The 24224-nt window shown below is 46.0% G+C and overlaps 1 protein-coding gene across 1 annotated transcript in view; it reads left to right on the forward strand.

Annotated features, from left to right (window-relative positions):
• HDLBP (high density lipoprotein binding protein) overlaps positions 1-24224 on the forward strand; it is a gene marked incomplete in the record, with an annotated part of 521467 nt that overhangs the window by 191633 nt on the left and 305610 nt on the right. Inside the window, 1 exon segment of the mRNA XM_030216982.1 lies at positions 12371-12586. Coding sequence (XP_030072842.1) covers positions 12371-12586 — 216 coding nt within the window.

Raw genomic sequence — 24224 nt, forward strand, 5'->3', positions numbered from 1 at the left:
CTCTTCCTTCAAGAGGAATTTCTCCCCCAAGCAGCATTCCTTTCGCAGAGACCGCCGTCCCGGAGGTGCTCCCTCCGGTCCTCCCCCAGGGTCTCGTACCCAATGACGGGGCCTTGGTCCACGCCCCAGTGCAGATTGGAGGACGGCTGTCCTCGTTTCTGGGCGAGAGGACCACTATAACTTCAGACGCGTGGGTGCTGGAAGTCATCAGAGACGGCTACAAGCTAGAGTTCTGCCAACCCTTAAGAGACGGGTTTGTACTCTCTCCCTGCAAGTCTCCGGTCAAGCTGTGGTAGTGCAGCAGACCTTGGACAACCTGATCCGCCTGGGTGCGGTCGTTCCAGTGCCAAAAAATCAGATTGGCAAGGGACGTTACTCCATTTACTTTGTGGTTCCAAAGAAAGGAGGTTCTGTCCGGCCTATCCTCGACCTCAAGGGGGTCAATCGGGCCTGGAAAGTGAGGCACTTTCGCATGGAGACTCTCCGCTCTGTTATAGCGGCAGTGAAGGCAGGAGAGTTCTTGGCTTCCTTGAACATCAAGGAAGCGTACCTGCATATTCCCATCTGGCCTCCTCTCCAACGCTTTCTGCGTTTTACAGTCCTGAGACGACACTTCCAGTTCAGAGCCCTCCCTTTCGGGTTGGCTACTGCTCCGCGGACCTTTTCCAAAGTAATGGGGGTCATAGCGGCCTTCCTGCTAAAGGAAGGAGTACAAGTCCATCCTTATCTGGACGACTGGTTGATCCGAGCCCCCTCTTATGCAGAGTGCGGCAAAGCTATGGACCGGGTAGTTGCTCTTTTGAGCTCCCTGGGATGGATCATCAACTGGAAGAAGAGCCAGCTGCGCCCGACTCAGTCCCTGGTGTATCTGGGAGTTCGATTCGACACCCAAGTGGGCAGAGTGTTCCTGCCAGACAATCGGATTGTCAAGCTTCAGGCTCAGGTGGACTAGTTCCTAGTAGCCTCTCCTATTCGGGCTTGGGACTACGTGCAGCTGTTGGGCTCTATGACGGCCACGATGGAAGTAGTGCCCTGGGCCAGGGCTCATATGAGACCACTACAGCTATCTCTGCTGCTGCGCTGGACTCCGATGTCGGAGGATTATGCTGTGCGCCTTCCCGTGGACCCGGCAGTGCGCAAGGCGCTGAGCTGGTGGACGCAGACAGACAAGTTGTCTGCAGGATTGCCTCTGGTGACCCCGGAGTGGATTGTCGTCACGACAGACGCCTCTTTGATGGGCTGGGGAGCCCACTGCTTGGGAAGGACAGCGCAGGGGCTCTAGTCTCCTGCAGAGGCAAGTGGTCTATCAACCTCCTGGAACTCAGAGCCATTCGGTTGGTGTTATTGGAGTTCATCCCGGTACTGGTGTTGAAGCCTGTACGGGTCCTGTCGGACAATGCTACGGCTGTGGCCTATATCAACCGCCAGGGAGGTACCAAGAGCGCCCCTCTAGCCAAGGAGGCTATGAGTCTTTGCCAGTGGGCGGAAGCGAACCTGGAGCAGCTTTCAGCGGCCCACATTGCTGGAGTCATGAATGTCAAGGCGGACTTTCTCAGTCGCCATATCTTGGAGCCCGGAGAGTGGCAACTATCTGCTCAGGCGTTCTTGGACATCACGAAGCGCTGGGGCCAGCCGAGCCTAGATCTGATGGCGTCATCGGCCAATGGCCAAGTGCCGCGCTTTTTCAGCAGAGGACGGGACCCTCGATCCCTGGGAGTAGATGCTCTTCTCCAACAGTGGCCGACACAAGAGCTCCTCTATGTGTTCCCGCCCTGGCCCATGTTGGGCAGGGTGCTAGACCGGGTGGTAAAGCATCCCGGCAGGGTAATCCTGGTGGGTCCGGATTGGCCCAGACGTCCCTGGTATGCGGACTTGTTCAGGCTCTCAGTCGACGATCCTCTGCGGCTGTCAGTGGAGCAGGGCCTGTTACATCAGGGTCCCGTGGTGATGGAGGATCCCTCTCCCTTTGGTCTTATGGCCTGGCTATTGAGCGGCAGCGTCTGAGGAAGAAGGGCTTCTCAGACAAGGTCATCGCCACTATGCTGAGAGCGAGGAAGCGCTCTACTTCTACTGCTTACGCCAGGGTTTGGCGTATCTTTGCAGCATGGTGTGAAGCAGGCTCACTTTCTCCCTTCACTGCTCCAATTTCTTCAGTGTTGGCGTTCCTGCAAGAAGGTCTGGAGAAAGGCCTGTCGCTCAGTTCCCTTAAAGTCCAGGTAGCGGCTCTGGCTTGCTTCAGGGGCCGCCTGAAGGGTGCTTCCCTGGCTTCGCAGCCAGATGTGGTGCGCTTTCTCAAGGGAGTTAATCACCTGCGCCCTCCTCTGCACTCAGTGGTGCCTGCGTGGAATCTCAACCTGGTGCTAAGAGCATTGCAGAAGCCGCCTTTGGAACCCTTGTCGAGGGCATCTCTGAAAGACCTGACGTTGAAAGCAGTCTTTTTGGTGGCTAGCACTTCAGCCAGAAGAGTTTCCGAGCTCCAGGCGCTCTCATGTCGAGAGCCTTTTCTGCAGTTCACTGAGGCAGGAGTGACTATTCGCACAGTGCCTGCCTTCCTGCCCAAGATTGGTTCTCGCTTCTATGTGAATCAGCAGCTCTGTCTCCCTTCCTTTCGTAGGGAGGACTACCCAGAGGAGTACTCCGCTCTTGAATATCTGGATGTGAGACGAGTCATCATCAGATACTTGGAAGTGACCAATGATTTCCGGAAATCGGATCATCTGTTTGTCCTGTTTGCAGGTCCTCGTAAGGGTCTGCAGGCTGCTAAGCCTACAGTGGCAAGATGGGTCAAGGAAGCCATTGCAGCGGCTTATGTGGCCGCGGGGAAGGTGCCGCCTATCCAGCTGAAGGCTCACTCCACGAGAGCTCAGGCGGCCTCGATGGCAGAGGCCGGATCCGTCTCCTTGGAAGAGATATGCAAGGCGGCAACGTGGGCTTCGGCTCATACATTCTCCAAGCATTACCGTTTGACTGTGGCTGCACGGGCGGAGGCCCGGTTTGGAGCTTCAGTGTTGAGGTCAGGGATTTCTATGTCCCGCCCTGGGTGAGTACTGCTTCGGTACATCCCACCAGTCTATGGATTGATCAGCTTGATGATATGGAAGGTAAAATTATGTATAATCATACCTGATAATTTTCTTTCCATTAATCATAGCTGATCAATCCATAGCCCCTCCCAGATATCTGTACTGTTTATATTCTGGTTGAATTTTAGGTTCAAGTTTAGCCTTCAGTTACTTCAGGAGGACTTCGTGTTCAAGTTCTTCTTTCACTTGGATTCTTCAAGAGTTGAGACGAGTTTGTGTTACAGTGAGCTGCTGCATTCCTCTCCCCTCCGTTTTACGGGGCTGGATTGAGACATAAATTCTGCCGGCACTCCCTCCCGCTTCGTGCGGCTGTAGGGCAGCTTTGTACCCCTCCCGCTTCGGCGGTGTTAGGGTCAGTCAGCTCCTCCCGCGGTTGCGGTTGCAGGATAAGCCAGATCCCCCCGCATCGGCGGGTGTGGTGTCCCTCCCCCGCTCCGCGGGGATGAGCTGGACGGATTCCCCTCCCCCACTTGTGTGGGGATGAGCTGGGTTAATTCCCCTCCCCCGTTTCGGCGGTGGTGAGCTGGGCAGAGTGTCCCTTCGTGGGTGTAATTCTCTAAGTGCTGAGTCCTGCGGATGGAGCTTTGATATCGACATACTGAGGAGTTTCCGGCAGCACATGACCAGATATAGGGAGGCAAAAGTTTGCTCTCTATCTCCACCTGCTGGTAGATGGACACAACCCACCAGTCTATGGATTGATCAGCTATGATTAATGGAAAGAAAATTATCAGGTATGATTATACATAATTTTACCTTTTTCTGGAGCAATATTGGTAACCCCCCCCCCCCCCCCCCTACCGCTGCCTTCCATTATATGCTGCAAAGAATATGTCACCCACCCAGTCTTTCTTTATGGTTTAACTTTTTTATTGATGTCACATCCACAACATTTAATCATCAATAACAGTCACCAAATTTATATCCCTAAAGTCCATAACAAAACCTTTTGCTAAAGTAACATAAAACTTTTACATAGTCTTTTCACCCCCCTTTTTCCCCTCCCATCCCCCCTCCCTTTTACCTTCCCTATGATCTATCTAAAGGCATCAATGGAATCTCCAGGTCCTCAGTCATAGTTTAAGGATGAGTCTTCTTCCTCTTTGCGTGAGTTTGGCTATTTGGGGACTCCACGTCTTTAAAAAAAGTGATTTCCGTTTAAAGGAACCCCTGGCCTCCTGCGCCTCCCAAATCATCAGTTGATGCACCTGATTGCGCCAGTGCCAAAATTCAGGTCTATCTGGAACAGTCCATTTTTGCAAAATACATTTTCGTGCTAGCAAACAGAGCTTTCTACACAGCAGGACTTCCTCCGCTTTTAGCCCCCTGAGTGAACCAGGACAGTCCAACACCAACTGTTGAGGTGTGCCTTGTACCCTTCTCGACAACATCAAGGAAAGAAATGCCACCACCCTTCCAAAAACATCTTATAATCCCACATTCCCATAAACCATGGTATAGTGTGTTATCGTCTAAATTACATTTCATACAGGTAGGCGAACCAATTCCTCCCGCTCTAAACAACTGTACTTGCGAGAAATATGCCCTGTGGATGACTCGAAATGCACACTCTCTGTACCCCGCTCCACTAATTATTTGCGAAATACCTTTGAGGTGTGCTGAAATATCCCAGGAGGCGAGATCACATCCCACATCCAGTTCCCATCTCCGTCTGAGCTGTATCAAATCCTTGGCAGGTGCCAAAGACCATAATTTCTTCTGGAGGCCAGAGATTGAAGGAGCCTCCTCTGAGGCCTCCTCAAATAGTGTCTGAATCTTTTCCCCCAATTTGTAATTCAGGGACGCCTTGTCTAAGGATTGTACATAATGCTTCAATTGACAGTAGGCAAAAGTGTCTCCCAAGCCTAATGACTCATTAGGGATCAACTGTTCCAGTGGTCTAATCACTCCAGTTCGATCTACCACTACCCCCAAGTTATTAAGTCCCCGTCGCACCCAATGTTGAAATATTGGATTCTCAATTCCAGGTAGAAAGTGCGGATTCCCCTGTATGGTTAGCAATTTTGTCACATGCGGGTCTCCACTCAATAGTTTCCCCAAAAATCTCCAGGCCCCCTGTAAGGATCCCAACAGCACCGAACCTCTCATTCTCTGTGGCAAAGATCTATCCCCCTGCAGAAGAGAAATCAATTGATAGGGACTAAAGAGAGATTCCTCCAACTCTATAGGTGTGTGGTAGCTTGATGAGAATACCCAATCCCTCACATGTCGCAATAAACAAGCGAGATTATAATATTTAATATTAGGTAGGCCCAACCCACCCTGGTTCCACCCTCCCATTAGCAACTGCAGACAAATTTTTGCTTTCTTATACGCCCCTGAACAAACCCTACTTGCGCTTCATGAATGATACTCGGTAACACTCTACTCAACCTATTAGCTAAAATTTTGGCGAATAGTTTTACCTCTTGATTTAGGAGAGAGATCGGCCTATATGAAGACACCAGAGTGGGATCTCTGTTTAGGTAGCACTATAATCTGAGCTAGATTAAGATGTTCTGGTAGCCAGCCAACCTCCACCCACCTGTTAAATGCTCTTGCTATTGACGGAGCTATCGCATCCCCCAACATCCTATAGAATTCTAATTTGAGACCATCTGGACCTGGGGCCTTACCCAACTTACTATGCCCAATAGCCCAGCTCACCTCGTCATCAGTTATAGGGGCATTTAACATACTATGATCTGCTTGTGTAATACCAGGGAGGGCAATGTTTTCTATATATAGCTCCCCATTAAGACCACTCTCTGCCTCTGACTCATACAATTGCTTGAAAACTTTTTGGAAGACATTGCGCATCTCTCTGTCAGTGTGAAGCAATTGCCCCTTGTCATTCCTAATAGTTAGAATTTGTTTAGAAGTGTGCCTAGGAGCAATTAAACGAGCCAACATCTTGCCCCCCTTGTTACCAAATTTATAAAGATGAAATTTATAATACGTATGGGATTTAACTGCACGTTCATTTATCAATGAGTTCAGAGCACATTGGGTCGCTACTGTATCTTGTCGAACCCTTGGTATTGGGTTCACACTAAATTGTTTCCTCAAACCCAGCAATTGTTTTTCCAATCGAAGGATTTCCCTATCTCTAGCTCTCTTGTGGTGACTAACATAGCTTATTAGGTCCCCTCTTAGAATGGCCTTTGCCGCTTCCCAGAAGAGTGTGGCATCTACATTTGGTGCTGCATTAAAATGTGAGTATTCACCCCATTTGGTTAACAAATATTCCCGAAAATGCACATCCTTGTAAAGGTAGCTAGGGAAAGACCACCCCCCTATTGCCTCCTTCTGGCTCCCACCATTCCATGTCATCCAGACTGTGGCGTGGTCAGAGATCACACAGGGACCAATTTCGACTTCCCCTATATCCGAAAAGGCCACTCTAGAGGTCAACAAATAATCAATTCTGGAAAAAGTATTGTGTGCTCTGGACTGATGTGTATATTCCCTATCAAGAGGGTGTAAGGTCCTCCATACATCAATAAGATCTAATAATGAACAAAAATCAGGCAACCCCTTCACGTGTTTTCTAGACCCTGACCCAGTCGGGGGATTAGATTTATCTAGAGTGGGGTCCCAAGCCGTGTTAAAATCACCTCCTAGCACCAAGGGGATGGATGCCACGTTTGTTAGGATCGTCCCCAATTTCTTATAAAATTGGAGGTCAAGCTGATTTGGGGCATAGATGCTACCAAGCATCACCTGTTGCCTTGCCACTGTAGCTGTTCCAAAGACAAAGCGTCCCTCGGGATCTTGCACTATGTTAGTAAGTTGTGTTGCCACCCCCTTTCGAATGAGTATTGCCACACCACCCTTTCGACCCCTGGCTGCGGATGCCACACATTCTCCCACCCACCACCTCGCTAGCTTAGCATGTTCTTGTCCAGACAGATGTGTTTCCTGGAGGAATACTATATCCGCTCTAATGCGCTGTAAATACTGCAAAATTTTTGATCTTTTTATTGGGGAATGTGTACCCCCAACGTTCCAGGTAACAATCTTAAGCATCCCTCTCACAGTGTACAAAGGTATTAAGCCAGTTGAGTCTTTTATCTAACATGAGGAGCCAGCCCAGCCTCTGGCCCCTCTTCCACAAACCACTGATGTTTCCCCCATATCTCTTGTCACTCCTTAACTTCCAGTAATTGAACAAAATTTTCCTTGTCTCATCCTTACAGCCTAAACCCCAATCTACTCCTACTTCTTTCCATTCATACCCCGGAGCTAACTTCCTAATTATGCCTTCCATTACCCTCCCAAACCCATCCCCCCACCCAGATCCCTTCCAGAATCCCCCCTTTTCCCCCTCCTATCCCTATGGGATTCAGGTCACTTCAAACGCCCCTCCTCTACACCCTGATAATCAACTTATCAAATTTTATCGTGCAACCTCCCTCCATCCACCAATCATCAACGAGTGACCCTCCTGCCATTATTACCCAGAAAACCAGGGAAGCCTCTGCCAACCACTATTTTCACTCCCTTATTATTCCATTTCACCAACCAAAAACATTACAAACAGCAATATTTACTCTAAACAGTGAAAATAACAAATAGAAACACAACATATTTCAAATGTACTTGGTCTCTCTTACTACTGCTTTAGGTCTTATAAGCAACCAGTCACTTGGTATCAAATGTTCCTGAGTAAATGTACCGTTTCAGCTGGGAGCCAGAAAACTGCATGGAAGATAACTTTCTCTCTCTTTAAGCTCTGGCTACTTTCCCAGCCACTAACTTTTTTCAGCAACAGCAGACCCTCATAAAATGCTGTTATAGATCAGTTCACCAGTCCACTCAGCTGCAACATATACAAATCTGCATTGTTTCACTGCCGCTTCACCAAAAGTTTGACTACTGGTTATAGGCGTCCATTTAAGCTTAACAACTCTTTTCAACTTGCACCAGGTGTCTCCAAGTCTTTTATAAAGGCACGGGCTTCTTCTGCTGTAGTGTAAAACTTTGTCTCCGACTTGTGCATTATGCGCAGCTTCGCTGGATATAATAAAGCAAATGGGATTTTGCGTTGCACCAGTTCAGAACAAACAGGTGAGAACTGCTTTCTCCTAGCCGCTACTCCGGCTGAATAATCTTGAAAGCAGAGTATTTTCTGATTTCCAACACGCAGCTCTCTCCCGCCTCTCAGCGCCTGCAGAATAGCCGTTTTATGTGCAAAATTTAATAAACGACAGATAATCACCCTGGGTCTTGTTGCATTAGTTTGTTTTGGTCCCAGCCGATGTGCCCTCTCGATTTTTAAAGGGCCCAACTTCTGCGGAAGGTCCAATTCTTTAGTGAGCCAATTTTCCAAATAGCTTCTCAGATCACGGTCTCCTCGATCTTCCGCTACTCCTACCAAGCGAAGATTATTACGTCTCGACCTGTTCTCGAGATCTTCAATTTTGTTGGCGTATCGGGATAGTTGTTTTTCCATCTCGCTATGGCTGGCCTCCATTTTAGCCACGCGGTCTTCTATGTCGCTTGTCCGCTGTTGGTAGGACGCCATGTCTTCCTTAATTTGCACGACATTATTATGCAATGATTCTAGTTTCGATTCCAGCGAACCCAGCTTGTTTTCTAATATAGTTTCCAGCACGTTAGTGACCTCCCCAACTATTTCGGCCATCCACATCGAGCTGACCTGGGAGGAAGACTGACTAGCCGGGGCCGCCATCTTGTCATCTGTCGGCCGTTTTTTCTCCTTGTCTTTTCTAAGCGTTTTCGCCGCCATTGAGTCTCGCCGCCGGGTCTGGTTGATCTTAAATCTTTCCTCCAGGATATCTTGGTAAAATGGTTCGGAGGTTGCCCGAATTTCTGCTGTTTATCCGCAAGGTTCTCGAGGAGTTGGCAGGAGCGAAGTAGCTAGCGTCCGCTCCTGTGCATAGCGTCACGTGACCCCCCCCCCCCCCACCCCGCCCAGTCTTTCTTTAATTTGAGATGTTCTAATTTACTTAGATGGGTTTCCTGAATCATGGCCACATCAGCCTTCTGGCGCTTAAGAGCCTGCAGTATTTTAGTTCTCTGTACCGGGGAGTGCACTCCGTCCACATTTAACGACACAATCTTAAGACTAGCCATTAGTAGCAGGGTGTCTCTTGTCAACTCGTGCACTAATTCCCCATACAGTCTGAAGGCTTCCCAGCTGAACCCCCAGACTCAGAGTACCCTGCACCTTTCTCTGTTGCCTCTCACACTCTCCACTCTTCTTGCCCTCTGTTCTCTCCCTTCGTCCGCTCATTTTCCACATAAGTGTTTGTTGGGAAACTTTCACTCCCTCCCCCCCTCCACCAAACTACCCCTGCAATTCTTTCCCTCTGAGCACACATACCCCTTGTACATACCAGTGCTCAACACGCACACTCCTCTTCACACCACCAACTCTCCCGGACTCTTCCCTCTCTAAACCTCCCCTCCCCACCATTGTGAGACCCCAACGTTCCGTTCTGAACAGGCTCACCATATATCTGAACATTATAATCCTGCAACTAAACACTTGTGCACCTGAAAACATATAGCTATAAAACAGGAGCTCAATTAAGGTTCCAACATTTTAAACCTGTGTAACTTGAACCGGACAGCTCATGGCTCAGGATCTCTTCTCATATCCCTGCAGGTGGGCTTACATAATGTACCGGCAAGCTGCATATCTGCTGGCCTCTTTGGATTGCATTGATACTTGCATCCGCCCCTCTCACTTCAATCTCTCCTCCTGCCCCCCCTGCCGCCCGTAAGCCCCAAGGAGAGAGAGAAAAGAAGAAAGAAAAAGGGGGAAATGTCTCTTCCTACTATCTCCTCCATTTCCACAGTTCCAGCGATCACATGACCTCTTTTTAATTACACTCTCTCATGGTAAAGTTGACACAAACCTTTCCAGGTCTGCTGCCTCACTGAAAAAAAAGTTTTGTTCTCATTTAATACCCGCACCTTTGCTGGGTATAGTAAGGCAAATCGGACTCCCTTGTCGTACAGCCTTTTGCAGTGTCGGCCCATAACTTTCCGTTGCTCCGATACTGTAGCTGAATAGTCCTGAAAGAGCAGAATTTTCTCCCCTTCATATGCGAGGCCTGGATTTTTCCTATACGCCTGCAGCAGTGCTTCCTTATCCATGTAATTTAACAGCTTTGCCAGCACTTGCCTTGGCCTGTTGTCATTCACTCGTACCGCTCCCACTCTATGCACTCTCTCCACCTGCAGAGGTATCCTGCTGGTATCTAGGCCCAGTTCTTTTGGCAGCCATTGTTCCACCAGTTTTCGTAGATCCAGCGCCTTCACTGATTCTGGGATACCCACTATCCGAAGGTTGTTTCTTCTGCTACGATTTTCAAGGTCGTCTGCTTTCTGGGTCAGCTGCTCACATCTTCTTTCCAGCGCTGCCATTCGCTCGCTTGTGCTCACCGCTGCGTCCTCGCAATTCGACACTCTTTCCTCCACGTGTTGCAAGCGAGCACTTTGGCGTTCCAGTGTCTCGCGGATCTGATCTACCGATGTTTGCAGTTTGAACAGCTTTTCTTCCAACATCGTGGAGATCTGCTGCATCAGGTCCCGCACCATGTCTACTGGTATCGGGCCCGCCATCGCCGTCTCCGGAGCTGCCGCCATCTTGACTTGCGCCGCGCTGGTGCTCTGTTTTCCCCGCGGGATCTTGGCGGGCATAACCTCCACACTCGACTGAGAGCTTGCCTAGCTCGTTCTATTATTAGCTCTCACCTTCCGCCGTCAGCTGTTGCGGAACCGGGGATCACCCTGGGGGGGGGGGGGGGATCGCAGGTAAAATAGCGGATTTTTGAGCGCTTGAGTTGGAGCCGGTGTCAGAGGCTTCCGCTCAGCTCCACGTCATCACGTGACCCCCCGCTTTCTTGAATGTTTTAAATGTTAATTGCTACTGCCTGTTTGTTACTCTGTTATAACATTAGCATAGGTCTTAGGTTTCGGGCCTTATTTCAGTTAAGCTGAATCAAATTGAATCGAAAGACCAATTCATATGAGCGAATCAAAAATCTTTGAGTGAATCAGGCCACACTAGCTTATACCCCTAGGCAACTTCTGCCTTCTTCTCGAAGGAGTTTAAGGAGTCTGATTAAATCTGTTATGAGGAAGGAGATGTCGAGAGAGAAAACCTTTATATCCATGGCTGCTGAGTGGTGAAATAAGTTGCTAAGGGAATTAAAAAAAAAAAATTAGTGTTGGAGTTCAGAGAACCTTTTGAAATGTTACCTAGGAAAAAGTTGTAAGAAGCTAATCCTGTTTGTAAATGTTTAAATTGTGCACCACCTTGATTGGTTTTTCAAGGAGGTATATAAAGTCTAAAAATAAAATATACCACATTTTAAGGGCCTACCAATCAAAGTGGTGTACATAAAAACAGAGGGAAAGAAATGCCAAGTTATTGATAGAGAAGAGAGAGAAAATGGAGTGAGGTCAGATAGAAAAAAAGGAAAATCATAGTTAAAAAAGAAAGACAGGCAAGAGCTCTGCACTATTGTATCTACTTTCCAGGCCATTGTAGATACTGTTTGAAATTTTCAGCCCAGTATCTTGACTGCCAGAAAAGCAAGTAGGGTTTATTTTAAAAATAGAGATTGCTGAACATAATTATGCTTTCCTTTATAGGCTCATGGTGTAACCACATCTTGAGTATAGGTGCAGTTTTGGTTACCCATTTCAAAGAGGATAAAGCAGAATTTGAAAAGATTCAGAGAAGGGCAACATGATAAAGGTGATATTACACTTTTCCTTAAAGACTAAACAGGTTAGGGATTTTCAGCTTGGATATCATGGAAGATTATAAAGTCAAGAGTTGGGTGTCCTTTCAGATAGTTTGATAGCACGTCCTATTTTACCAACATCCAGCAGATTTGGCAAAACATACTTTCTACCCTTGATTTTCATAATGGCATGCAAGCTGTGAAATTCGTTACTAGAGGATATGGTCAAAGCTGTAAACATAGCTGAGTTCAGATGGTGGTTGGACAAATCCTGAAGAATAAACTGGGGGTGGGGGTTAATTAACCAGGCAGGTTTGAAAAAGGAAACCATTGTTTAACACTGTAAATGGGAACTTAAATTTTTTTATTTTTTGTGGGTGGGCAGTATTCTGAGACAGAATGATGGACTTTCATGGTTATGTTCTGATTCAGCTTCACTTACATTATGTTCTTATGTTTAGGGGGATGCATGGAATCGGTTTGATAATTTGAGAGTTGTTTGTGTGTTACAGTTCCTGCTGTATTACTCATGCCTATTCTTTTCTATTTTGCAATATTCAGGTCTTTCATGTGCCGTTGGAGGAGCGGAAATACAAGGATATGGCCCAGTTCGGAGAAGGTGAACAGGCAAAGATCTGTGTGGACATCATGCAAAAGACTGGCGCACAGCTGGAACTTTCACTTGCAAAAGACCAGGGTCTTTCTATCATGGTTTCTGGCAAGCTGGAGGCAGTCATGAAGGCTCGCAAGGAGATTGTCACCAGACTCCAAACCCAAGTGAGTATATCCTTGTCTCACGTGAGCCCTGTCTGAGTACACAGAGCATTTACAGATTTGGAGAAATAACTAGGAATGGACATTAAGTTTTTCTGTTATCTATGCGTGGTCATTTTACTGTACTAGTGTTCTTATCTATGCATGGTTATTATACTGTTCTAGTGTATCATTGTTTCCACCTTCACACCTTGCTGTTTGATGTACAGTTACTTCAGGCTTAGACAATTGATTCACCATATCTGTGCAGAGATTCTGAATTTAGTTGAACTGAAGTAAATGCCTCTTTTCCCACTGTATGCCTTACTAAGAGGGTTTGACAGTCATAACAGGGACAGTTCTGACTTTTGCCTATGAATTCCATACTGGGTCACACCGCAGATCATCAAGCCCATTACCCTCTCTCCAGCTGTGGCCAATCATGTCACAAGTATCTATCAGGATCCAAAAAAGTAGCTAGATTCCATGCTGCTGCTTACCCCCAGGGATAAGCATTGGATTTCCTCATATCTACATTAATCGTAGGATAGGAAGGTGAGTAGTGAAGATCCTCGGGGATCAGTACTGAAACAGATTCTGTATGGTTTATATGTTTGTGAGCGACATTGCTGAAAAGTTACAAGGAAAGGTTTGCAATTTTGCAGATATCAAGATTGCCAACTGAGTGGACACCCTGAAAGGAGTAGAAAAATTAGAAGAATGATCTAAGGTTTGGCAGCTAAAATTTAATGTGAAGAAATGTAGTGTGATGCACTTGGGTTGCAGAAATATGTATAAAAGGAGATGTACAAGATAGGAGGCGAGAGATTGATGAGCATAGCTCAGGAGAGGTACCTTGGGGTGCTAGTGTCTGAGGATCTCAAGGTGGTGAAACAGTGTTAAAAGGCAATGGACATAGAAGGATGCTAGGCTGCATCGAGAGGTATAACCAGCAGAGTAATGGAAATGATGCTGAATGAAAGGATAGTGAATTTTCTGGAAGCCAATAAGTTGCAAGATCTGAGACAACATGGTTTTACCAAAGGTAAATTGTGCCAAACGAATCTCATTGAATTCTTTGGGTGACCAGAGAATTGAGTCGGGAACGTGCTAAAGATGTAATCTACTTTACATCTTTACACCAGAGCCGGTGGTGGGAGGCGGGGATAGTGCTGGGCAGACTTATACGGTCTCTTCCCTGAAGAGGACAGGTACAAATCAAGGTAGGGTATACACAGAAAGTAGCACATATGAGTTTATCTTGTTGGGCAGACTGGATGGACCGTGCAGGTCTTTTTCTGCTGTCATCTACTATGTTACTATGCAAGAGGTATTGATGCCTCAGTACAAGACGTTGGTGAGGCCCCACCTGGTATATTGTGTTCAGTTTTGGAGGCAGTATCTCTGTAAGGATGTTGAGACTTGAAAAGGTTCAGAGAAAAGCAACTAAAATGGTATGGGGTTTCACCATAAGACATGAGAAGAGACTGGAAGACATGAATATCTGTACCCTAGAGGAAGGGAGGGATAGGGGTGATAGGATAAAGGTGTTTAAATATTGAAAGATAAATATACAAACAAAACTTTTTCCAGCAACGAGGAAACGGTTGAACTGGATGACATAAATTGAGGTTGCAGGTGTGGTCAATTTAGGAGTAACGTTTGAAAATTTTCGTGGAGAGGGCGGTAGATAACCTGGAATGCCCTCCCGGAGGAGGTTGGTTGAAACAAAAATGGTAACCGAATTCAAAAATGTGTGGGACAAATCTTTATTAAATCTAGGAGCCAGCCCCAAACCTTCGGAGCCAGCATCTAAGAACTTTATCTTGTCTCCTTCCCCACCCTTCCAACATTGTCTCCAGTGAAGGTTTTTTTTTTTTTTTGGTAGGGGGGGAAGGGGTTGGGGTTGGAATCCTTTAGAAATTGACTTAATAGTCCCGCCCCCCCCCCACACACACTATTTTCTCCAGCCTCTCTCGTGGTTCCCTCCGGCCATTACTCACAGCACTGCCTAGGCTCACACTCCTTCTCTCCTACTGCACAGTGATTGGGCTCTGCAGATACTTGAGCCACAAGGTAGTTGGGGAAGTCTCACGATTTTAAGTCCGAGTCTTCCCAACTTCCTGTACCGTGCAGTTAAGTATCCACAGAGCTCAATCACCGTGAAAAGCAAGAGTATGAGGCAATGCCAAGGAAGAAGAAAAAACATGGGCTGTAAGAACTTCCGGACACCAGGATGAAATTTCTAGGCACTGTGGTGACCTAGCGCCCAGGATTTGTCAAGCCCTGGGATAAACAAAGGATCCATAAATAGAAAAAAAATGGCTTCAAAACTAACGTAGTGGTGTTCAGATGGAAACTCGAATGATTGGGAAGTAAGTTCAGAGCGGGAAAGACCTCTACTCTCTGTTCCCCAGGTATGTCTAGAGAGATCAAAATGAACTGGCATGGATTTCAGCTGTGGCTCTAGTGGTTTGGGAATAAGACCTGTTCCAGGCAGACTTCTACAGTCTGTTCCCCAAAAATGGCAAGGACAGATCATGACTAAGTTTGCATATGTTACGTCAGAAACTCAAAATAACACAGAAAGGGTCCAAAGCACAGAGCAAAGTCCAAACAGCAAAAGAAGTACTAGCAGCCTTCAAAAGTGGGAAAAGTCATTTAATTTTACAGCATAGATCTTGTACATCAATCTTGCATCATTGACCTGACACGGGCCGTGTTTCGGTACCTGCGTCAGGGGTCTATATTAAATAAGTACAGTTACCATTCATATACTGTAATTATATTTTAATTTGTTTGTGTCTTTTTTTGACATAATTTTATATCTTTAGTCACAATATATGTTCATTTTGGGTGGTATTCTTAAGTGCATATTATAGTATACTAGTAGAAAAGGCCCGTTTCAGATACAAATGAAACGGGCGCTAGCAAGGTTTTCCTCGGAGGGTGTATGTTTGAGATTGTGTGTGTGTGAGAGTGACTGTGTGAGAGAGAGAGTGAATTTGCGAGTGTGTGTGACAGACTGAGTGAGACTGTGTGCGAGTGTGTGTCTGTGTGAGAGAGAGAGAGTGTGTGTGGCTGGGGCCCCTACCCCCCTTCCGAGGTCCAGAGCCCTCCCTTCTGCTCTCCAAGTTCCAGATCCCACCTCTCTGCCTTCTTCCCTCCGATTTCCAGACCCCCCCTCCTTCCGATTTTGAGCCCCCCTTCCCGCCGTCGTCGCATACCTGTGCTGGCTGGGGACCCAACCCCTGCCAGCCTAGGTCCTGTCAGCCGCGCGCAGCGCGGAGCCGTGGACGAATGATTAAGTTTGAATCAGTTTGTGTTTGTGCGTCCGACGTCAGATGCACACACACAAACAGATTCCAAGTTAATCACGTCATTCGTCCACGCCTCGAATCACGGCATAATGGGTCCAGTGACATCAGCTGGGACTTCGGAGCCCAGCGAAGAAAGTTACAGACACAGGCAGGCAGGCTCGTAGAACGTTGGTGGTGAGAATTGTTTATATAGATTATCTAATGTTTCTACTTTTGGTATATATTCAACTATAATCATCAGTACAACTTTTGAATAGATTAAGTATTGTTTGATCATAGTTGTACTATTTCCAGTTGTAGACCAATGTTCTTCATAGTTTCATTTTTGATATGGTTTTATTTTATTTCTTTGTTTTTATAGATAATGTAAATATTGCTAGAGTATCCGAGATAATTTTGCATAGATTTGTCATCATTAATATTGGAATAATTGTGATTTGAATACACCATACTTTAATGTTAACACTAATGTATTTCCATTTTTAGATTTGTTTTTAGAAATCTTATTGCCTTCAGCTTATAGTTAATAATGTTAACATTATCGGTGTCTTTTTAAGATCATGATACAAAGATGTTTTTATTGTCAGTACAGTTATGGACTATTTTACATTTGTAATCACACACATGTTCTTAAATACTGTATATATAGAATACAATTGTAATATTGACTGACCATATATCTCATTTTGAGTTTAGAAGATAATATATACATTGTTATTCTTAGCTCATTAATGCTACATTTATATGAGATAATACATATTAAATTCATTTTATATAGAGTACATTGACAGAATACAATGAATTTTGGTTGCAACACACTCTCGTTGCAGCTTAAGTCAGCCAGTACTCTTGGTTTTGTTTTAAAACGGTAACGAAATTCAAACATGCATGGGATAAACGTAAAGGAATCCTGTTTAGAAGGAAGGGATCCTCATAACTTAGCCGAGATTGGGTGGCAGAGCCGGTGGGGGGAGGCGGGGCTGGTGGTTGGGAGGCGGGGCTAGTGCTGGGCAGACTTATATGGTCTGTGCCCTGACAATGGCAGATACAAATCAAGGTAAGGTATACACAAAAAGTAGCACACGTGAAATTATCTTGTTGGGCAGACTGGATGGACTGTGCAGGTCTTTTTCTGCCGTCATCTACTATGTTACTATGTTTGCTTCGGTCTTCACCAAGGAAGATTTGGGAGTGATACCGGTGCCGGAAATGGTATTTGAAGCTGACGAGTCAGAGAAACTTAATGAATTTTCTGTAAACCTGGAGGATGTAATTGGGCAGTTCTATAAACTGAGGAGTAGCAAATCTCCTGGACCTGATGGTATTCATCCCAGAGTACTGATAGAACTGAAAATTGAGCAATCCTTAAAATCGAGGGTGGCCAACGTAACGCCAATTTTTAAAAAAGGTTCCAGAGGAGATCCAGGAAATTAGTCTGGTGAGTCCTGACGTCGGTTCCGGGCAAAATGATAGAGACTATTATTAAGAACAAAATTACAGAGCATATTCAAAAGCATGGATTAATGAGACAAAATCAACATGGATTTAGTGAAGGGAAATCTTCCCTCACCAATCTACTACATTTCTTTGAAGGAGTGAACAAACGTGGATAAAGGGGAACCGGTTGATATTGTGTATCTGGATTTTCAGAAGGCGTTTGACAAAGTACCTCATGAAAGACTCCAGAGGAAATTGGAGAGTCATGGGATAGGAGGTAGTGTTCTACTGTGGATTAAAAACTGGTTAAAAGATAGAAAACAGAGGATAGGGGTAAATGGTCAGTATTCTCAATGGAGAAGGGTAGTTAGTGGGGTTCCCCGGGGCTCTGCGCTGGGATCGCTGCTTTTTAACATATTTATGAATGAGCTAGAGATGGGACCGGCTCTTGCAAGTTTTGCATCGCGCTGAGGCAGGGAGCTCTAATTAGATGGCACTGGGGGGGGGGGGGGGGTGTGGAGTCCGATTCAGGCGCAGCAGGTGCAGTTCAGTTGGTTCCAGTTTTGGCGGGAGCCGCCGCCGTTTTGATGTCGGGCAGTGCTGGTTGTGTCTGAAGGGGGGTTCCCCTACTGAATTTGTTTTGCAGATGTACCAGGTGTTTTTGCTGAACAAATTTAGCTCTGTTGCAGATTCGGGTAAGAGGATTTTGGAGGGTCAATTGGTCTCTGCTAAGAGGGTCAGGCAGTCCTGGGACCTGGAGGAGGATCTAGCCTCTGATCCAGACCAGGACATGCCAGTTCTGGTAGAGCCACGGTTTCCTTCTGAGGATCAGATAGCTGAGGACTTTGATCTGGGAGATGGGCGAGCTGAGGCACTCTGCCTGGAGAGGACCCTTCTGTAGTCAGAATTTTTCACAAGGAGGACTTGCAGGAGCTTATCTCCCTGGTGTCTTCTACGCTGCGTTTTGAGGAACAGAAGTCCTCGTCTGTGGAGAGTAGGAAAGTTGACCTTCTGGTGAACGGTATTCGTCGACCAGGTAAAACCTTTCCGATGCACCAAGATACTAGGGACATCATTCAGGCACAATGGGATGTTCTAGATGCGGCCTTTTGTCCTGCTAAGTCCATGGTACGTCTTTATCCCGTTCTGGACTCAAGACAGATCTCTTCTGAGGCCACCGATGGTGGACACAGTGGTTTCGGCTGTTATAAAGAGGAACACTGTTCCTGTGAATGGTGGTACTGCACTAAAGGATGTTCAAGATTTTAATTTAACTTTCTTTCTTAATTTCACATTTTATCAAAGATAACACTCTTTGAAGGATACATCAATGTTTGAGTAACATCTTTAAAGGAAATTATGCTAAATTTCTAATTCCAAAATATAAACAAACATTGATTACAACAGTCCACAAAATGAGGAGAATCCAATATTCACCAAGGGAAGTTGGTTAAGTGGAAATAATTAACCATTTAAGTTTAGAGCGGGTGGTATCATTTTAGATTTGAACTGTAATTCCAATATTTATTTGGCCGGTGTTTTTTCCCCTTGCGCAACCAGAAATCTAGACAATTATTCAGGTTTATAAAATATATATTTAGTATTCTTGAACATTATTAAACATTTGCATGGGAATCTCAACTGAAAAGTAGCTTCTATTTCCAAGGATTTTTGCCTCAGTTCCAGAAATTTCTTTCTTCTTTGCTGAGTCCATTTTGAAATATCTGGGAAGATCAAAATCTTATCTCCCATAAACTGAGGTTGTAAGTTCTTGAAATACTGTCTCAGTAATGCTTCTTTGTCTTGTATAAAGACAAAGGAAATTATCAAAGTTGCACGAGTCTTGATTTCTTCTTGAGATCGTTCCAAGAATTCAGATATATCCAATGATTCAGGAGGTGCTTGTAACTGAGTAGAATCCAACTGAGAACTTTTCCCAGATTTAAGGTAATATAACTTCTGCAAAGGAGGAAGCGAATCATCTGGATACTTAAAAATCTCCTTCAAAAATTTATTGAACAGTTCTCTAGCAGTCATAAATTGTGTTTGAGGAAAATTTAACAAGCGTAAGTTTGTTTCTTGAAGAATTTTCCAAGTTTTCAAGTTTCCTATGAATAATCATACGGTCTCCTGCTAATTGAGATTGCTGTTCTTGAATCTTCACTAGATCCGATTCCATTGCAATTTGTTTAACTGAAATCGCTTCAACTTTTACTTTAAGATCTTGTACTTGTATAGAATTATTTAAAGTCACAGTAATAAACGAAGTACAAACCTTGTGAAGGGCTTCTAACGCCGACCAAATAGATTCCAGGGATATTACCTGGGGCTTCACCAGGGGCTGGATCACATTAGCGCACAACGCGGCTTCCTCCCCAAGAATTGCATTCTGGGTCACCCCCGTCGACGCCTCCTCTAACGCTGTCTCCGACGAAGCCTGGAGATCCCCAACGAAAAAAGTTATTTTGCCATCTTCTCAGGTGAGGTCTGCCACCCCTTCGAGTTTTTATCTTCACTCGGTATTCTGGCCTTACCCGGTTGTGGCGGTGGGGGAGTTATTGGTCCGATAGGGCTGAGCGAAGTTCCGCTCTCCAAACCGGGGCTCTTCCCTGCCTCGGTTGCGGATACGCCCGACGGTGTTGATACCAAATAAGCGGAGATGAAAGTTTGCCCCCGAGAAGGGGCTTCCAGTCTGGGGAGGGGAGGTCCCTTTGACTTGCCCTTTCTCTTTGGTATGCTCGTTTAGTCCAGGAGAAGGTAAATAGGAAAATTTAAGCAGAGCGTTCCACTCCTGCTTCCTGCTCGGTCGCCATCTTGGATTCCCCTCAAGGATGTTCAAGATCATTGTATAGAAACCTTGTTAAAGAGTACCTTTGTTTCAGCATTGACGGTACAGGCAGATATTTGTGGTTCTTTGATAGTGAGGGCTTGTTTTTGGTGGTCTGAAAAGTTTGGATCATGTATCGAATGATTTGTCAGCTATTGACATGGAGGTGGCTAACCTGAAGATGTGCTCTTGCCTTTTTGGCAAATGCTTTATATGATTTATTGAGGGCCTCCTTGAAATCTGTGGCCTTAAGCATGGCGGCGCATAGGTCCCTGTGGTTGTGAAGCTGGTCTGCAGTCTGGTAGAGACTAAGGTCATGAGATTGCCTGAGGATCACCCTAAGGGGTCTGGGCATGGTGCTTTCACTGGCCATGGGAGGGGACGCGATTTTCATCGTTATAGGCCAGACAGAGTGGCTCCAGTTTAGCGTTCCTTCGATTCCTGTCTGAGTGCGGTTAGCTCGGTTTTATTGGAGGTGTGCCCAAATTACCTCCGACCAGTGGGTGATAAAGGTTATTCGTGACAGGTATGCCTTAGAGATTGCGCATCCTCTCTTGGATGCCTTTTTGGAGTCTTCCTGCCGTTCACGTCTCAAGGCGGTGGTGGTAAGGGAGACATTACAGAGGCTTCTGGATCCTCAGGCTATATGTCCAGTTTCTCATTCAGAACTGCGGCAGGGCTGCTATTCCATTTACTTTCTAGTCCCAAAAAAAGAGGGTTCTTTCAGGTTGATCCTAAGTCTCTGAGTGTCTCCCTTCCGTATGGAAACCCTGCGATTGGTCATTGTGGTGGTTCAGGCCGGAGAGTTTCTAATTGCATTCCTGATGGAGGCCTATCTGCATATTCCTATTCGAGGCATGCATCAACACTTTCTTTGCTTTGCGATGTTGGGCAAGCATTTTAAGTTTTGGGCTCTGCCTTTTGGGCTAGCAATGGCCTGTTGTACATTTATCAAGGTGATGGTAGTAGTGCCTAAGGATCCCATTCTGCTTGATCTCTGCCCGGAGGGCTACAAAATTGTTCACTGGGACAGGAAAGCCAAAAGGGGCGGTGGCTTAGCCATCATTTACCGTTCACACCTCATTGTAGAATCCGGCGCTGACCTCCTCTCCCCTTCACTCGAAGTAGCTGCAGTAAATATCCATCATAGCTCACTTCATAAACACAGGCCACCAATCAACTGGCATAATAATCAAATAGACCTCTTGGACTTTTTCTCATATGTCTGCACTGCCAGCCCAAATCAATATATATAAAAGGCGAGTGTCGTACTCACTCGCAAATGCGCAGTAGAGACCTTCTCTGCCCCGCCCCCGCATCAATACGTGATGACGGGGGCGGAACAGAGAAGGTCTGTACTGTGCATTTGCGAGGGAGGGACACGGCCGTCGCTAACGCTCCCCCCACCCGGAGTCGCCGCCACCCACCCTCCACCCGGTCGGGCCCTCGCTCCGCCACTGAAACAGCGAGGGTCCGGGAATGCAGCACTGAGCTCTGCTGAGCTGCCGTCGGCCTTCCTTCTTCTTCTCTGCCTGTGCCCCACCCTCGACGACGTTACGTCACACGAGGGCGGGACAGACGGAGAAGAAGAAGGAACTTGGAAGGCCGACGTCGGCTGCTCGGCAGAGCTCAGTGCTGCGTTCCCGGACCCTCGCTGTTTCAGTAGCGGAGCGAGGGCCCGACCGGGTGGAGGGTGGGTGGCGACGGCTCCGGGGGGGGAGGCAATTCAGAGGGGGCGAACTCGGTGGCGCGGGGGGGGCCTTTCAACCCCCCCCCTTCCTATAATAGCCCGTTTTTACGGGCTCAAAGGCTAGTATCATTATATTAGGTGACCTTAATCTTCACCTGGACAATCTAAACTCCCCGGATACGCTCCAATTTCTGGATTTCCTCCTTCTCTGGGACCTAAAGTGTCTGGAAGCTCGCCCTTCTCATTCAAAAGGCCATTCCCTAGATCTCTTCACCTTTAAATTTCTGGATGATTCCAATTTTCACCTAAATGATATCCGCTGGACTGAAGTGGCCTGGTCTGATCACTACAAGCTACAATTCACCTTGAGCTGGTTAAGATCGGGACTGCATCATCGCAGCCCAATACGCACTTACAACTCGAGAGGTGCAATCGACATTCCTCTATTCTGGAAGTCAGTTTACGGCAATAACTGGACAGAGCCAGCTGATTGTGCACGATATCTCGAAGCCTGGGACGACAAATGTAGGAGTGTTTTAGACTCTATAGCACCCACACAACTCAAATCTTCCTATTTCCGTAGTTCCACGCCTTGGATTTCTACTGAACTAAAAACTCTGAAAACAGAAACACCGAGGCTTGAGCGTACATGGCGCAAAAAAAAAGACAGGTCTAGCGCTGGAAGCTTGGAAAGTTAACCACCGTAAATATAAGTATGCCATCAAGAAAGCCAAATGGTTTTACTTTTCCTTGAAACTAAAAACTGTAGGTAAAGATAGCAAAAAGCTAAAGTACATGGACACACACAAACTCTTCAAACTCGTGAATAAACTACTAGATACCATACCAGTCACGAACAACAGCAAAGACACACCAGGAGCTGATAACCTCGCGAAGTACTTCAAAGAGAAAATCGAACAACTAAGCCTTAAAATACCCATCAGCCCCATCGAATATGCTGCACTCCTAGACTGTTTAGACCCAGACCCTGGAGTATACCCAGCAGATAGGATTTGGACTGAATTCGAGATACTATCGGAAGATCTCATCTTCCAAACGCTTAAAAGATTCGCCAAATCTCATTGCAAATTAGATATATGCCCAAATAACCTTATGAAATCAGCCCCTCAACAATTTATAACGGACCTAACGAAACACATCAATTTTATGCTGCAAAATGGACTCTTCCCAAAGGAGAAAGGAAACATTCTACTTACCCCCATACCCAAAGATGCAAAGAAAAATGCGAGTGAATTAACCAACTATAGACCAGTAGCATCCATTCTCTTAATAACCAAAATAACAGAAGGGATGGTGACCAAACAAGTTCTCAATACTACATGACTCCCAGTCAGGATTTCGTTCTAATCACAGCACTGAAACAATACTAATTGCGCTCGTGACGAAATTCAAACAAACGATTGCAACCGGAAAGAATATACTACTTCTACAATTCGACATGGTCGATCATGGAATTCTGCTACACATCCTTGAATACTTTGGTATCGGAGGCAACGTTCTTAATTGGTTTAAGTGATTCCTAACCACGCGCTCATACCAAGTGACATCAAATTCGATTACATCAGCCACATGGACACCTGAATGTGGAGTTCCCCAGGGATCCCCCCTCTCACCGACCATATTCAACCTAATGATGATACCCTTGGCCAAACTATTATCAAACCAAAACCTCAACCCATACATATACGCTGATGATGTAATGATCTACATCCCATTCAAACAAGATCTAAAAGAAATTTCCAACGACATCAACCAAAGTCTACATATGCACTCCTGGGCAGATGTATTTCAATTGAAACTTAATGCAGAAAAAACCCAATGCCTAATACTCACCTCTCAACACAACACAAACAAATTTACCACCATCAACACACCTAAACTAAATCTACCAATTTCGGAAACCCTAAAAATTCTTGGAGTTACCATTGATCGACACCTAACACTTGAGAATCACGCGAAAAACACAATCAAAAAGATGTTCCAATCAATGTGGAAATTAAAAAGAGTAAGACCTTTCTTCCCAAGGACCGTCTTCCGTAATCTGGTACAATCATTAGTACTCAGTCATCTAGACTACTGCAACTCACTCTACGCTGGCTGCAAAGAGCAAATACTTAACTCCAAACAGCCCAGAACACGGCAGCCAGACTCATATTCGGAAAATCAAGATATGAAAGTGCAAAACCCCTACGAGAGAAGTTACACTGGCTCCCACTCAAAGAACGCATCGCGTTCAAAGTATGTACCCTAGTTCACAAAATCATCCACGGCGATGCCCCAGCCTACATGTCAGACCTGATAGACTTACCACCTAAGAATGCTAAAAAATCATCTCGCACATTTCTTAATCTTCATTTCCCCAACTGC

Source organism: Microcaecilia unicolor, chromosome 10 (genome assembly GCF_901765095.1).
Source record: "Microcaecilia unicolor chromosome 10, aMicUni1.1, whole genome shotgun sequence".
In the NCBI taxonomy this organism is placed as follows: Eukaryota; Metazoa; Chordata; class Amphibia; order Gymnophiona; family Siphonopidae; genus Microcaecilia; species Microcaecilia unicolor.